Genomic DNA, 14,720 nt, shown 5'->3' with positions numbered 1-14,720 from the left:
ATGCAGTTCTAGCTGTTGTACGTCACTTTGTTTCCAAAACTGGTTTAATGTTACCGTCTTTTCTAACTTAGCTCTGTTCTTCTAGGTTAAGGGTAAACAAGTAACTCTTGCTCGATATTTCAGCTTCCCTTTTCCCCAAATGCTTATACCAATGCCTTGAAGAAAGCACAACAATTCCTTTGGGCTGGTCCGGAAATGGATCCGGTGAGGTTAATGTTTTCATTTGTTTATGTTATGTTGGCTTCACATCTAGAGGCAAACAAAATTTAGTTGATGAAGGCGGAGTTTTGAGTTCACCGTCAACCTTGTTTGTAATTTGGATGACATATAGGGTAGGGTAGGAGGGAAATAAAAGGGGAGGAAATGCATTGAGAATTGTATCGAATGGCTGTTGCTTTACAATAAGTTGAGCTAGCTTGCCTATTCCTATCAAAGAACAAGTATTATATTTGGGTTCGTTGAAAATGGAAACATGTTTTGTTGCGTCACCTAAATTTACAGTAAAGAATGGCAGTAGCTCTAGTGAGTCACTTACTTGATTCCATCATATTGCAAAGATGAATAATTGTGAGTCGTCGATTACTCTATTGGTAATGGAAAACATCTGTTTTCTGCAACTCTAACAAAGTGAATATTATTGTTTCAATACATGTCTTGTTTAGGTGCGGGATATGGTTAATAATTTAACTCAAGCATAAGGAAGTGTCTTTCAGGGAGGTCAAAGGATGGTTGCAGTGTTATGGAGAAAGTTCACTTTGAACAGATCAACAGTTTGCTAACCCGTGTTCCTTTTCCTTGTAATGAACCAGAACATGTAAAATTGAAGGTTCACTATTTACCCTTCCTGTTTATTGCCGACTCTGTACCTCATACCAGTCCTTGTTTCTTTTCAGGACTATTCTGAAGAAGCACAGTCTTTAATTCAGGAAATTAAATTTTGCGTGGCCGCTTTAGCTGGTGAGGCCGCCGGCGAGAAACGAAGAAAAGATGGCGGTGGTGTTCGGGTTCTCTTTACTCAAATGAGCATCCTCATTGTTGCACCAACCTCCCCATTATTTGGGGCTCCACTGTTTTTAGGGGAGGTCTCCAAAAAAAAGTAAGACAATTCGTGTTACTTTTGGCGAGGTTCCCAAATGTTTGTGGTGAATCCCATTGTTGTATAAATGTAGTTATGAAATGGGGAGGGTAAATGAAAAAGTTAATGAAAAATAAGGTGGACGAATAAGAGAAAGAAATAGATAATATGAGAAGTCTCACCCTTACGGATGTTCTAAAACCCCCCTTATACTTTCACGCAAGAGGCCATTATAGCTATAGACGGATAGTGTCCCTCTCACAACTTAAAAGTGGGTAGTGCAAGTGGGGGTATCTATTTTCCACCCACTTGCACTACCCACTTTAATTTGTGAGCGAGACACTATCCGTCTATAGCTATAGACGGATAGTATCCGTCTATAATAAGAATTTGTGTTCCAAGTTCCACCAGCCTCCTCAACAAAACAAACTCTCCGTCCTCATGTTTCTGATTTTGATTGATGTCAACAAGCCTTTTAAAACCCTGAATTCTTGACTTGATTACACTCTTATGGCTTCCAGTATCCCATCTACCAACCCTCTCAACTTCTCCTTGTTCCACAAAAGAACTCATTTTAACCCTTCTATCACCTCTCTTTCCCTCAAACTACCCTATTCCAACTTAACCTCTAACTCCACCCTCCAAAACCCCATTTCCACTCCTTCACATTTTCACATTTGCCCTCACTTTCACTCCAATCTCCTCCCTCCAAGAGCAACCCAGAAGGGCAATTATTCAGAGATTTTCAACAATGAGTTCAAAGTTGCAATTATTGAAGAGAAACAACACCAAGCAGTGAAAACAGTGTTGTGGGTGTTGTTTTGGGCATCAGTTTCTCTAGCTGTTTATGCTTTTTCTAAAGATCCTAAGGCTTCTGCCATTGCTTCTTCAACTTCAGTTTCCACTGATTCTTCAATTAAAGCATCTAACTCTGGGTTGAAAATTGCTGCTTCTTTGAGGGGGTTAGGTTGGCCTGATGAAGCTGTTGTCCTATCTCTTGCTACTCTCCCTGTAATCGAGCTTCGTGGTGCGATTTCTGTTGGTTATTGGATGCAACTCAACCCTTTCCTTGTCACTCTTTTATCCATTTTCGGGTCAGTATTTATTTTTCTATGTCGGGGCTTATAACATTCCTCACCTTGGAATCAAATGTCTTATCAGGACTCTAGGGTGAGATTGTACGCTTTTGGAGATCAATCTCAAGTTTAGATCTATTATAGGAATGCCGCCTTGTTCATTTTACTGATTGAGTGTTGACACTCAGAATATTTCTAATTGAGTCAAAATAACATAGGGAGTAGTAGTCGGAATTATGACGATCTAGTTTCGTTATTCAATTTGCAGGAACATGATTCCAGTTCCATTCATCATACTCTACTTGAAAAAGTTTGCTACTTTTCTTGCTGGGAAGAGCCACACTCTTTCCAAAGTTTTGGACCTGCTATTTGAGAGGGCGAAGAACAAGGCGGGCCCAATACAAGAGTTCCAATGGCTTGGTCTAATGTTGTTTGTGGCTGTCCCCTTCCCGGGGACAGGAGCGTGGACTGGTGCAATCATTGCTTCGGTGCTAGACATGCCCTTCTGGTCTGCACTGTCAGCAAATTTCTTAGGCGTGGTCCTGGCCGGACTTCTAGTGAATCTTCTGGTAAATCTCGGGCTCAAGTACGCCGTTATAACTGCTGTTATTCTCTTTTTCGTTTCAACGTTTATGTGGAGTATCCTTCGGAGTCTTAGTAGGTCTTCATCGAAATGATCTCTCATTTGTAATCAATTTGCTCTCTTTCATTCTACCTTGTCAATGTGTCTTGAGATTCTAGATGAATAAGAAACAAGTTAACTTATTTTGTGGCCTCTGATTCCAGACCCTCATTCTTGATTTCTTGCTAGCTTGAGACTAGTTTAAGATGTGGATGACCATTATGTTGCGGAAGATGTATGTCGTAGCGTTTGGAAATATCATACTCGCATTGAATTTACATATTTTTTTTTTTTTCGGAAATTGCACGCGGTGCCCTTGGGGTTTGACATTCTACCCGAAATACCCAATTTTTTGATCCTGGAGCTTTAAAATGCCATAACTCGTGTTTACGAGTTTAGAAAGAACGATTTTTTTTTTTTTCAAATTGATCATCTTTCCGAGAACTACGATTTGGAAAAAAAAATTGTCATATTTGGATCCCGTGGCTAGGAGGTTTTGGATGTCAGCGCGCCTAGGCGCAAGGCGAAGTGAGGTGCCAACTCGCATCCGACACTTCGGACGGTCAATTTGAGGAAAAACATCGTCACTTTCCGGCAGCGGGTGCATTTTTTTTTTTTTTTGCTTTCCCAAATTGTTCTATAACATACTTTGATATCCAAAATTTTGGAGAGATAGTCTCTCGCTAATTTATTGAGAGACCGCTTTTGTCGTACCATTTGTTTACTTTTTCGTACCCCTTTTATCACTGATTGTGGTTCAAAATGTTTCCTAAATTTGGTACTCCTTCCATTAAATTTCAAACACACCATTTCTCTTTTACACGTTTGCCAATGCACAAATTAGAACGAAAATATCTTGAATTTTACATTGTAAAAAAATATAAAAGCTTGATATTCTTATTGTACTTATAAAAACGAATCAAACAAGATCCCATATGATTATATTTTTATGTTACTAGTTGTTGTATCGTGCGCGTTGCGCACGACACCCCAAGATATTATGAATCGTTTATTTAGATTAGTATCGATTCATGCCGGAAGTGTAGTTTTCTCGTGGACCATTATAGTTAGTTGATTATTACTCCGTAGTTTTGTTGCTTTGGTTTCCGATGTCAATAGTCATTGCAGCTAGCAATGAAGATAACTATTTTATAGGACATTTTTTGGTGTAATGCAAATTGTACGATTGTTGTATGTCGTGCATAAGTTCGATAATTAGTTTGCTTTCATTTTAGTATGTAATCGGCGTATAGTAATAATAATAGGACATTACTTTCAAGAACGGTCTGCGTGAATTGACACTCTACATTCAAGAATGACACATGGTGGTGAGGATACCTTCCTACCTCTAGCAATTCAAAAATTCAAGATTGAAGTTGAAGGCAATTTTTTAAATAATGTATCTCATCTCACCCCCTCACCATTCTCCTATTTTAAACCTTTAAAAATTATATCAGGCATGATAGCTACACGCCTACACTATCAGCGAGAGAACGGAGGTCCAACAGAGAGTAATAACAATAGAACGACACAAACACAGAAATCATATTTCTCATACACACTTAAACTTACAAGCACATTACATAGAATAGCAACACACGTGCTTTTATGGAGACCCTAAGCTCTGCCTTAGACCAACATTGAAATTATTTTATTTTACTCCTCCATTCTAACACATTAGAGAAGTAAGTACACACAGATACAGGAAGACACTACAAATTGTACATGACACTGGTCATTCGCTTGGCTTCTTAAAGTACATTGGTTTTCTGGTACATTGCTTGGATGGCAGCCATGACATTATAAATGCACTATTAACCTCTGCATTAGTTAGGAACTTGGCATCATGCTTGGATGCATATGGAACCTTGGCGTAGTTTGTTGACCTACAACCCATATTTCCTCATGGCGTGAAACTTGGTGGTGTTGAAACGGTGGCTGTCGAGTAAAGTTTGTATGAAGAACAGTAGTGAAAGTCATTACCTGCACAAAAGTGTAAAACTACCTTAGCCATTGTGAGGGATACTGCCGCATTTTTTTGGAAATTTTGTAGAGTTAACACGCAGTATCGTATACTATTTTTGCAGAATTTAATAAAGGGCAGTTATATAGAGTGCAAACTATCAGGCCAGACATATGCAGCTAATGTAACACAAACTACGTAACTTGAGTTTGCCATTTATTTAGAACACATGCACTTGCAGGGAAGAATATGATCGATCAAAAAGGAAGCAGATATGATAAGAGTAGGGAATTACCATTGCAATTATGGTGTAGAGGGGTTGTTTGCTGGAATTCTAACAAGCATAACGTGTATTTGATGTTACGTGGTCATATCTAGTTAGGCTGGTTTAAGATGTTAGAACATGAGTACTAATATAATACCAGGCTTCAACACCATTTTATTATACCACTCTCTATTTTACCTTCCACTCATTACTCTCCTTGCTACTCCAACTACATTAACCACTACTATCAACCATCCTAAACATCAAGGACATTTAAGAGAAACACTTGGCTACGTAAGCGTTAATGTTCCGCTAAATGGCCCTTTGCCCAAGACTGGAAGAGTCACCTATGTGTGTTCCTATTTTTGGTTCTCCGTCTTCTATAAACAGGCACCATCTATATCAACCACCTCTATCAGCAATCCCAAACATCATGGACATTTAAGAGAAACACTTAGCTACGTAAGCGTTAATGTTCTCCTAAAAAACACTTTGTCCAATACTGGAAGAGTCACCGATGTGTGTTCCTATTTGTGGTTCTCCCTCTCCTATAACCAGACTCCTCTTCCTAGATAAGCCAAGTTTTCCTTTCTAAGACTTACGCCTCCATTTCCTCCTCCTCCTCCTCCTCCTCCTCCTCCTCCTCCTCCTCCCCCTCCTCTCCTTACCCTTCCCTAGTCCTCCTCAAAAAATTAATTTAAATAACAATTGAATTGTGAATAGTAACTCTTTTACGCTAATTGTTCTTTTTTTTTTTTAAATCACAACATTTTTGAAAACTCTTACTCTTAATCATGCAAAAGGTCAACAACGCTCTTATCATTCTCCCTTGTTATGAAGATTTTTACTTTTACGTAGGCAAAAGGTCGACATATTTCTCATAATTTTACCATCCCCCTCCTCCTCCTCCGCGCCCCCTTCATTTTCCAATTTTCTTTCCCTTTACCTCCTCAGCCTCATTTCCTTTCCCTTTCCTCTCCGTCGCCTCCTCTACTCCTTTCTCTTACTCCTTCTCCCTTTCCTTTTTTTCTCTTCCTCCTCTTCCCCCTCACCTCCTCGTCGTTGTCCTCCCCATGACCTCACCTCTTATACTGGACACTCATCCTCATGCCCCAAACCATCTTACATCCACTTTCCCCTCCGCCATTTCTCACCATTCTCCCACGCCCTCCTCATCCCCTTCATTTTCCCTTTCCTTTAACCTTATCCTCATCCCCCGTCTCCTTCCATTTTCCTTTCTCCACCTCCTCCTCATCTTCTTCCCCCCATCTTTTCCTCCCATCTTTTCCTCGTTCTAATTTCATTTCCCCTACTCTCTGGGTGCCTCTTCCATCTCCTCCTTCCATTTTCCCTCCGCCTGATCCCTCCTCTTCTCCTAATTCTCTTACCCATACTCCTCCTCGTTACGTCCTCCTCGTCTTCCCAATGACCCCACTCCTCTTCACCTAATACCTAACACCTATCCTCACAACCCACACCATCTAACATTCAATTCCCCCTCCACTTCTCATCATTCCCATCACCACCCCCTTTTCTTTGACGTTCTACTTTGCTTTCTCCTTCCCCTCTACTACAACCTCCTTCTCCTTTCCTTTCACATATGACTCATTCTCCCCTTTCTCCTTATCCTCCTCCATTTCCCCTTGACCTCCCCGACGTCGTCCTCCCCACGGGCCACGGCTCAACCCCTGACAACCTATAACCCAACACCTATGTTTGTTCGAGATAACCTCGTCTAATTAAATTTGCATACAACTCATTATATCATTACTACAAGTCTCAAGCGTGAAATATAGCCTTATTCAGTTATAGAAATGCAACTCCATATAAGTAAGTTTAACGTCGTCATGAAGCAAGCTACTCCTAGAGACTTGAGAAAAATATATGTTTTAACGAACCGCGGCTGAAGTAACATGGAAGTCGATTATGTTATGAATTGTGAAACTAAATCACATAAAGCATTAACAATAGGCATCATGGGTAAAATAACATGAAGCCAAAGATAAGCTTCCTTCTTTCGGTTATTAGCTCACTACTAAACCAAAATTCCTCTGCAAGGCCATAGTTTTAAAGTCAAACTATCAATAATATCTCAAAGAAGCGTAATTCTCATGAGCTGATCAAGAATACATTCTCGCATAACAATTCACGACCAAAACATTTTTATCTATATAGAGATGCTTGAGCAACTTAGCTAGAAACTTGAGAAAAAGAAAGTGATGACTTGGACCCATTTTCGTGTAATTAGTATGGAAATAGCCCCATCTTCGTACTAAGTTTGGGTTTCAACCACCTTTAAGCAAGAAAAATATAGGAAAAAGGTACTCAAAAACAGAAAGTGGTAATATTATAAAGGCGCTTTTTTTTTTATTAAAATAAATAGATACAGGAAAAAAAGTTAAAGAACGTACAATAATATGAAGTCCTTCTTCATGTAAGGGACAATACAGATAATATCAAATTAAGTATCAATCATGATCTTTTAACAAGACAAGAAAATAAGTAAACTATGATTAGATATGAACATTTGTCGAGGTTCTCATTCACAAGATTCGACATAGAAAGAAAAACACTCCCGCTTCACCAGCCCGACTTTAAAAAATTTAGTTAAAAATGCTAGAAGCTAAACAAGGCTAGGCCTGCAAGAAAAAACTATGCTACGACCTTAGGGGTCTATTATGTGCTTAAAAACCGATATCGCTCAAGTTGATCAATTATGTTCTCAAATCTTGATTTATCAACAAAACTAACTTCCAAATATAAAAGTCTATATTGTGAATTCTCATAACTTATCAGAGCAACCTTATCAAACACCATAATATCAAAGTTATTACTCAGAATCCATTAAGAGCTCAATCTCATTCATAGCACCTAGTTTTTAAATATGTACCATAATATAGTTTATATGATGAGAGGAAGTGCGGAAAAACCTTTGCTATTTTCAATGAGCAGCGGCAATGTGAAACCTCCTAGCTTGTTTATCCTTTGAGGCGTAATGGAGTTGTAGAGGGCCTGCCCGAATCCCAATTTCATACCCGCACCCACCTCCAGGCTTTAATAATCTTGCACCAACATGAACCCATTCACATAATTTGAAGTTTGACTCAAGATTCATCATCGTGAGACGAGTAATAGTGAACCTAAACACCATTTCTCAAGTACGGTATACACAATAAAAAATGAATAAATAATTCAAAGAAACATTCAACCGTACCAGGAACAAATGTGTCAGAACCAAGACCAGTTCAGTTCCATGACCTGCAAATAGAGCCCCATATACCTGGCCAAACTGGACAATAGATATCATCAGAGTTTAGTTTGCAAATGAGATAAAAGATAGTTTCAAAGAGGAATGAAAAATGTGAAGATATAGAACAGTACAAAAGGAAAAGAAATTTCACCACAAACAACCACATATGAGCGGCCAGAACCCATTGCGCCTTTTTCGCATCCTCTCACACTGTTTGTTCCGCCTACTGCAAATACTTCATGATGAGAGAAATTTCCAACTTCCTGGCCCCGGACAAACTGAATAATAAACAAAACATTTAATTGGAGAAAAAATTTCAAGGATTTTCCCATTTACATACCCATCCCTTACCGTCCCATTTATCATGATATTAATAAGTACGAAGTGCTATTTATCATTTAACCTAACCTAGTCTCTTTTTACCAAACCAAATTCCTCTTTTCCCTCCCCCTCTGCTCTCCTAAAATACAAACCGTGGAAAAATAAAAGAAAGATGTGCAATATAAGACCATATTCTTTAAGCTAAACCAACAAATTTCTCACTCACCATCTGTAAAAACCTTACAAAAACACAAAATATTAAGCGTAAAACAAAAAACATAAGGACACAGAATGGAAATAGGTAAAACAAAAGTAAGGAAAAAACCTGGAACATTGAAGGAAAAAACAATGGGAACATGGTGATTCGAGTTACTGGCAGAGTGGCAGCGACAATAACAGCTGGTGTAGCCTCAATAAAGTTCATAGTTCCGTTGTTGCTGTGTGCGTCATTGCTGACCAAAAAAAAAAAAAAAAAAAAGAAATGTTCAAACAACATTGACAATCTTATTTAGGGAACAAAAGATGACACTATATCGCAACATCAGTGTCAATCAACTTGACAAAACAAAACTGAACAAAGTGATCGCTCGCACACCTCCTGTTAAAAATACTTTGTTCCCTGCCGACGAGACGACTTCGGAGCTAAACACAATGGATAAATCCTTAACCAACCAAATAAAAACATCAAGCTCATGAACACGAAAATAAATGAACCATCCTCATAATCCATCTCCAACTAACAACATATATACCTCAAGTATAGTCGGAAGTATTAAGTTCGCATACAAGAACAAAGAGAAATCTGACATTAACATAAACATACAAACCTACTACTACCTCCGTCTCAATCAGTTGTTAAATTGAATAAAAAAAGTAAAGAAATGATTAGGACGGAGGGAGTTTATTCGCTATTTTCTAATCTAAGTTAACATCCAAAGAATGCAGTTAATCCCACAAATTAAAAGCCAGTCAACATTTAAAAAGTTCTAAAACAATCAAATAGGAACACTCAAATAGTCAAATCGAGTGCCGACTCTTAATTACATCTATAACTGTTGGCATAGCCAAGCAAATGAGTAAAGATAAGTCTCTAATCAACAACCTAAGCAAGCACATTGCCGTATGCCATCAATAGTTTGTAAAAAAATCGTTTAGGCTAGCTCTAGTTGATCCGTTAACGGAACCAATAATATAAAACGCTCTAGAATTGCAGTTTAAAGCAATCAAATCAAATAGGGGTATAATAAATGAAATTAAATAAAGCAAATGATAAATTACCTCATCATCTTGTTTGTGTACTCCTCTTTGCATAAATCGTCTTCTTGTTGTTGTTCCATTTCTTCCCAATATTCTAGTCTTAACAGTAACCTAATACGATGACAGCAAACATAAACCCTAATTTAAGAGATCATCATAAAGGAAAAAAAATTAATAAAATTAGGATGTAAACCGGTGAAAGGGAAACCTAATTTGGATTTACAGTAAAATTGAATGGAATCAGAAAATCGAATCGTAAAAAGGTGGAAAAGTAATTCGAACAAACCTGGAGTTAATGATTTGGGGCAAAACTTTGGAGATGATAGCTACCATGACGCAAGGAGAAGATGATAGCTAAGAATGGAGAAAGGAGAGATAAGAATAGAGAAAATGGACCCGAGAATACATAAAATTAACAAATTAAACATGGATGAAAATTCGAAAACCATTTTTGTGGATGTGGATTAGTGGATAGTACCAGTTGAAGGCAGAGCGGTCTGCTAGGTTTATCAATGGCGATTTTGTGGAACGAGGAAGAAGAAGAGAGAAAAGAGAATGAGAGAGATGGAGGATGAAAGTGAGGACTGACTAATTGTTGAGAATTTGACTTGCGCGTAAGATTAGGAATAGAAAGGAAACAAACAAAAGGGTAAATAATCAAAACGACACCAAAGGATGCGTTTGGTACTGTTCATATGAACAGTTCACGCCCTTCGTGACTTTTATGTGAAGGTGTAAAGATACATTGCCTAGAATTTTGAAGATTCTCTCTATTAGTGAATAGTGTCAAAAAATGAAAAAATGTGTTTGGTTTTGAATGGAGGGAGTATATGTTTTCATAATTATTGTGCCTATTTTATTATACTACTTGTTAAATCACGTGCACCAATTTACTCAATCTTGCGCATTTTTCCGCCTTATTCCGACTTTACCCCTCTCGCTTTTCACACACAATTAGAGAGCACAATAATAAAAAGCAAAGAAATCTCAAAAGAAAAAAAGCGCGGATTTGGTCCCACCTTCCCTACCACCCGTCATAAACTGACCGACAACAGGAGGGGGGGGGGGGGGTTGGCTCGTTGGCTGACGGAGGATAACGCACGGTGGTCTGGGATTGTGAGGAGGACATTTTCCAATAATTGAAATGGTGTTCTTATGAATGTTGATTGCTAAAATACAAGTAGTACTTCAATTGGCATTAAAAGTTGTAAGAGCATCTCCAATTGTTCTCTTTAAGGACCTGCTTGCCATTTTTGCAAAATGATAAGCATGTAGCTTACCATTAGAGATGAAAAAAATGAGATGTAGTTTGCAAGCATGGTAGCTCTACCAAACTACATGCTTGCTTTGAAAATAAAATAAAAGGTAAATTCTCATTGGATAAAAGCAAGAATGTAGAACCCATACAAGTTAGAAGATGTTGTAGTTCGTCATTGGAGCAATACGTAGCTGAAAAGCAAGGTAACTTAAAAAATCAACGTGGCAAACCAAGCTACAGTATATTGTTGTTGTCCGATGAAGATGCTCTAAATAGGCTGAAAGTTTATAGTCAATTCAAATATTGTTCTGCATCGAAAAACCCTAATTGTAAAATTCATATTAAAAAAAATATATTCATTTAATCGATTGAAAGACATGAATTGTTGATAAAACGACGAAATTACTTCTGATATATGTGAATCTAGATCCATAATTGCCGAACTATAAAGAATGGTTGAAATGTTAGAGTGTGAGAAGGTGGAGATTTTTTTTTATTTTGTTTTAAAGATAGAGGGTAGGATTGGAATATTAAGGGTAAAGTGCGCGAGATTTAGTAAACTGGTGCGGGGGATTTAGCAAATACGATTATATCTGACCCGAGGAACTTTCTATGTTATTTTCGGAGAATTTTGTTTCGGGACCCCGGAATCCCGAAATACCGTGTATTATACACTTCAATTTCAAACTGTAGTTCGGAAGGTAAATGCGGAACGTGTTTCTTTTTCTCCCTGTTTTTCAATCACGCGTCCGAGCTCATTTCAGGAATCAATCTGTTCGATTTCAGGAATCAACCTGTTCGATTTCAGCCTCAAATAACGAGCTTTAACACATTTTCACGATAATCCGAGTTTCGGAGAATGGTGGTTTGTGGCACACCGGCACCCCCAAATGTCTTCCGTTGGTGCTAAAACTTTGCGTGGCCGCTTTATCTGACCCGAGGAATTTTCTATGTGATTTCCGGAGAATTTTATTCCGGGACCCCGGAATCCCGAAAAACCGTGTATTATACACTTCAATTTCCGTTGTTCGGAAGGTAAATGCGGAACTGTTTCTTTTTTCTCTCGTATTTCAATCACGCGTACGAGCTCATTTCAGGAATCAACCTGTTCGATTTCAGCCTCAAATAACGAGCTTTAACACATTTTTCACGATAATCCGAGTATCGGCGAATGCTGGTTTGTGGCACACCGTCCCCCCCCCCCTCTCCAAATGTCTTCCGTTGGTGCTAAAACTTTGCGTGGACGCTTTATCTGACCCGATGATGATGATGATGATGATGATGATAATGATGATGATGATGATGATGATGATGATGATGATGATGATGATGATGATGATGATGATGATGATAATAATAATAATAATAATAATAATAATAATAATAATAATAATAATAATAATAATAATAATAATAATGATAATAATAATAATGGTAATGATAATGGTAATGATAATGATGATGATAATGATAATGATGATAATAATTATGATGATGATAATAATAATACTAATAATATTGTGAGGAGAGAGAGAGAGGAGAGACGAGCGATCAGGCGACCACGCAATTCTTGTCTGCTGCTGCTGTCGGCGTTCACCCCCACCCTAATCTCCACCACCGTGACTGCCGCCTCACACCGTCCGTCCTGGTCGACGGCCTTGGGGTCATCGGCGGGTACTGTTTTGGGGTTGTGGGTGTTTTCGTTTCAGGGAATTCGGGATTTTGGGCATCGTGTTCTGTTGTCCGGCCGTCGTTTGGCTGCCAACAACCTCACCACGACGACTATTCGACCTCACGTCACTTGTCTGGGGTGGCGATTGTTGGTGTTTTTTCTGGTTGCCGTCGTTGCAAGGGTTTCGTGAGGTAGGGTTTGTCATTGTCGGGGTTTTCTGCCCTATTCTGCGTCGGATTTTCCCTCTGCCACCACCGTCGGGCCGCAAGACCTCGTGTCGCCAGTCTAACGTGGAGGCTTGACGGCTCTGCCCTACTTACCTTTGCCGGCCTACCGCCCCTACGTTCCTTTGCCGGTTCATTTTTGTTTATCCGTGTTTCGCCGCCGCTATTGCCTCCGTAGCCAACTGGTTGTTGGTGCTTTCCTGCTGGCTGATTGTTGCCGGAGGTGCTACAAGGGTTGTGGGCTGCTCATTGGTGTCACCAACTGTTCGGCTTTGGGTTTTGGCAGCGGTTTTTTTTCATGCACGTCGGTCTTTTGCTTTGTTTTTCTTTTTCGTTGTGGCTGCTTTGCTTCCTTTGAGTTATGCCCGACATTGCCCGGTATCATTGCCCCTTCGTGGGTCTTTGTGGCTGCCAAGATGGTAGTGGTAATGGTCTCGTTAAAACCTCCATGATCGCTCATCTTCGGGATCGTCACTGTACTGGGAATGCTCAGGTAATCACGCGTCAGTCACTTTTATCTTTGTCTGTTTTTCTGGAGGCCGAGTCTACCTTTCGGCGTATGGGTATTTGGTTATGTGGGGTTTGATATAAAACTCATACCCATCGCGCTAGATGTCGGCATGATCGGGGGTCTATTGTGGCGGCGCCAGATTGTGGTGATGGCGTTGTTAATTTTATTCTTTATGACTTTCCCCGGCCATCTGCTCCCACTTTTTCTGAGGTTTTGGAAGTCCTTGTTGGTTTAAACGTGGCCTCTATTGATCGTCTGTTAGCTAAGGGGTTGCGTACTGTGAAATCCATCCCTCCCAAGTGCCTGCCGTCTTGGTTTTTCTCGGGTTCTTAAGGGGGCCCTAGACGACGTGGCCACCTCTCCAGGTGATCTCTCCTGCTGGGTTAACTTGCTTGTGTTGCCGCTTTGTATACTTAAGACCTTTTCCCCGAGGAGTAATCTTGAGTGTAGGACTGTTGTGCGGCGTCAGCGTCAGGAGGAGAGTATTTCTAGTGCCATTCGTACTTGGGGCGTGCCTGGTGGCATTTTGCAGCTTCTGTAGGATACCTTAGCTGAGGTTTCTCCTTCTTTTAGTGGGGAGGACGACCTTGACCTGAGTGAGCTCAATATTAGGCAGTGTCGGAGGAAGATTTGTGACGGGCATTACACCGCCGCTGTCCGAGTGCTATCATATTCCGACATTGCTCCTTACACTGCTGGTACTCTCGAGGCCTTGACTGATAAGCACCCCATCGTTCATTCTCCTGTCTTGCCTCCCTTGTCTGCTGGTCCTCTTCTCGTTGCTTCTGCAACTGTTGTTTTGGATATGATTAGGGATTTTCCTCGTGGCACTTCTTGTGGGAGGGACGGTTTTCGTGCCCAGCATCTTTTGAATTGTTTGAGTGGCGTTGTTGTTTCTGATGATTTGATCGCCTCTATCACTCGGGTGGTTAATCTTTTTCTTGAGGGCAGATGTCCACAGGTTCTCAGTGAGTATATTGCTAGTGCCCCGCTCACCTCGGTTGTTAAACCGGGCGGTGGTATTCATCCTATTGCCGTGAGCACGATTTGGAGACGGTTAGTCTCTAAGGTGGGTGCTTGTTTGATTGGCCCGTTGTTGAGTGGGTATTTTGCTGGTCTCCAGTTTGGTGTTGGGGTATCCGGTGGAGGAGAGGCTATTTTACATGCCTTGAACCAGTTTGTTGAGGGTCGCCGGGAGGGGGGGGGGGGGAGTGAGTTGGGCCTTT

At 40.0% G+C, this 14,720-nt stretch overlaps 2 protein-coding genes across 2 annotated transcripts; one reads left to right on the top strand and one right to left on the bottom strand.

Moving 5' to 3' along the window:
• The first annotated feature begins 1,483 nt into the window (after window positions 1-1,483).
• LOC141596073 (uncharacterized) lies at window positions 1,484-2,925 on the top strand. Its single transcript, XM_074416095.1, has 2 exons — window positions 1,484-2,169; window positions 2,420-2,925. Exons 1-2 carry the CDS (start codon window positions 1,586-1,588, stop codon window positions 2,826-2,828), a joined length of 993 nt encoding a protein of 330 aa, XP_074272196.1. The 5' UTR covers window positions 1,484-1,585; the 3' UTR covers window positions 2,829-2,925.
• Window positions 2,926-4,296: 1,371 nt separating this feature from the next.
• LOC141596072 (outer envelope protein 80, chloroplastic-like) lies at window positions 4,297-10,417 on the bottom strand. Its single transcript, XM_074416094.1, has 8 exons — window positions 10,308-10,417; window positions 10,116-10,183; window positions 9,851-9,940; window positions 8,898-9,024; window positions 8,383-8,529; window positions 8,216-8,290; window positions 7,932-8,053; window positions 4,297-4,756 (listed from the first exon to the last, which is right to left on the bottom strand). Exons 2-7 carry the CDS (start codon window positions 10,160-10,162, stop codon window positions 7,943-7,945), a joined length of 597 nt encoding a protein of 198 aa, XP_074272195.1. The 5' UTR covers window positions 10,163-10,183; window positions 10,308-10,417; the 3' UTR covers window positions 4,297-4,756; window positions 7,932-7,942.
• Window positions 10,418-14,720: the final 4,303 nt, after the last annotated feature.

Source organism: Silene latifolia, chromosome 8 (assembly GCF_048544455.1).
Source record: "Silene latifolia isolate original U9 population chromosome 8, ASM4854445v1, whole genome shotgun sequence".
Lineage (NCBI taxonomy): Eukaryota > Viridiplantae > Streptophyta > Magnoliopsida > Caryophyllales > Caryophyllaceae > Silene > Silene latifolia.
The sequence above is the reverse complement of the archived record's forward strand: the minus strand, read 5'-3'. Positions and strand labels throughout refer to the sequence as shown.

Excerpts from the sequence above, each read along its gene's own strand:
- LOC141596073 (XM_074416095.1), top strand. The coding sequence starts at position 1,586 with ATGGCTTCCAGTATCCCATCTACCAACCCTCTCAACTTCTCCTTGTTC. Across the intron at positions 2,170-2,419 it reads ACTCTTTTATCCATTTTCGG|GAACATGATTCCAGTTCCAT; the intron begins GTCAGTATTTAT and ends TTCAATTTGCAG.
- LOC141596072 (XM_074416094.1), bottom strand. The coding sequence starts at position 10,162 with ATGGTAGCTATCATCTCCAAAGTTTTGCCCCAAATCATTAACTCCAG. Across the intron at positions 9,941-10,115 it reads CCCCAAATCATTAACTCCAG|GTTACTGTTAAGACTAGAAT; the intron begins GTTTGTTCGAAT and ends TCATCGTATTAG. Across the intron at positions 9,025-9,850 it reads TACACAAACAAGATGATGAG|CAATGACGCACACAGCAACA; the intron begins GTAATTTATCAT and ends TTTTTTGGTCAG.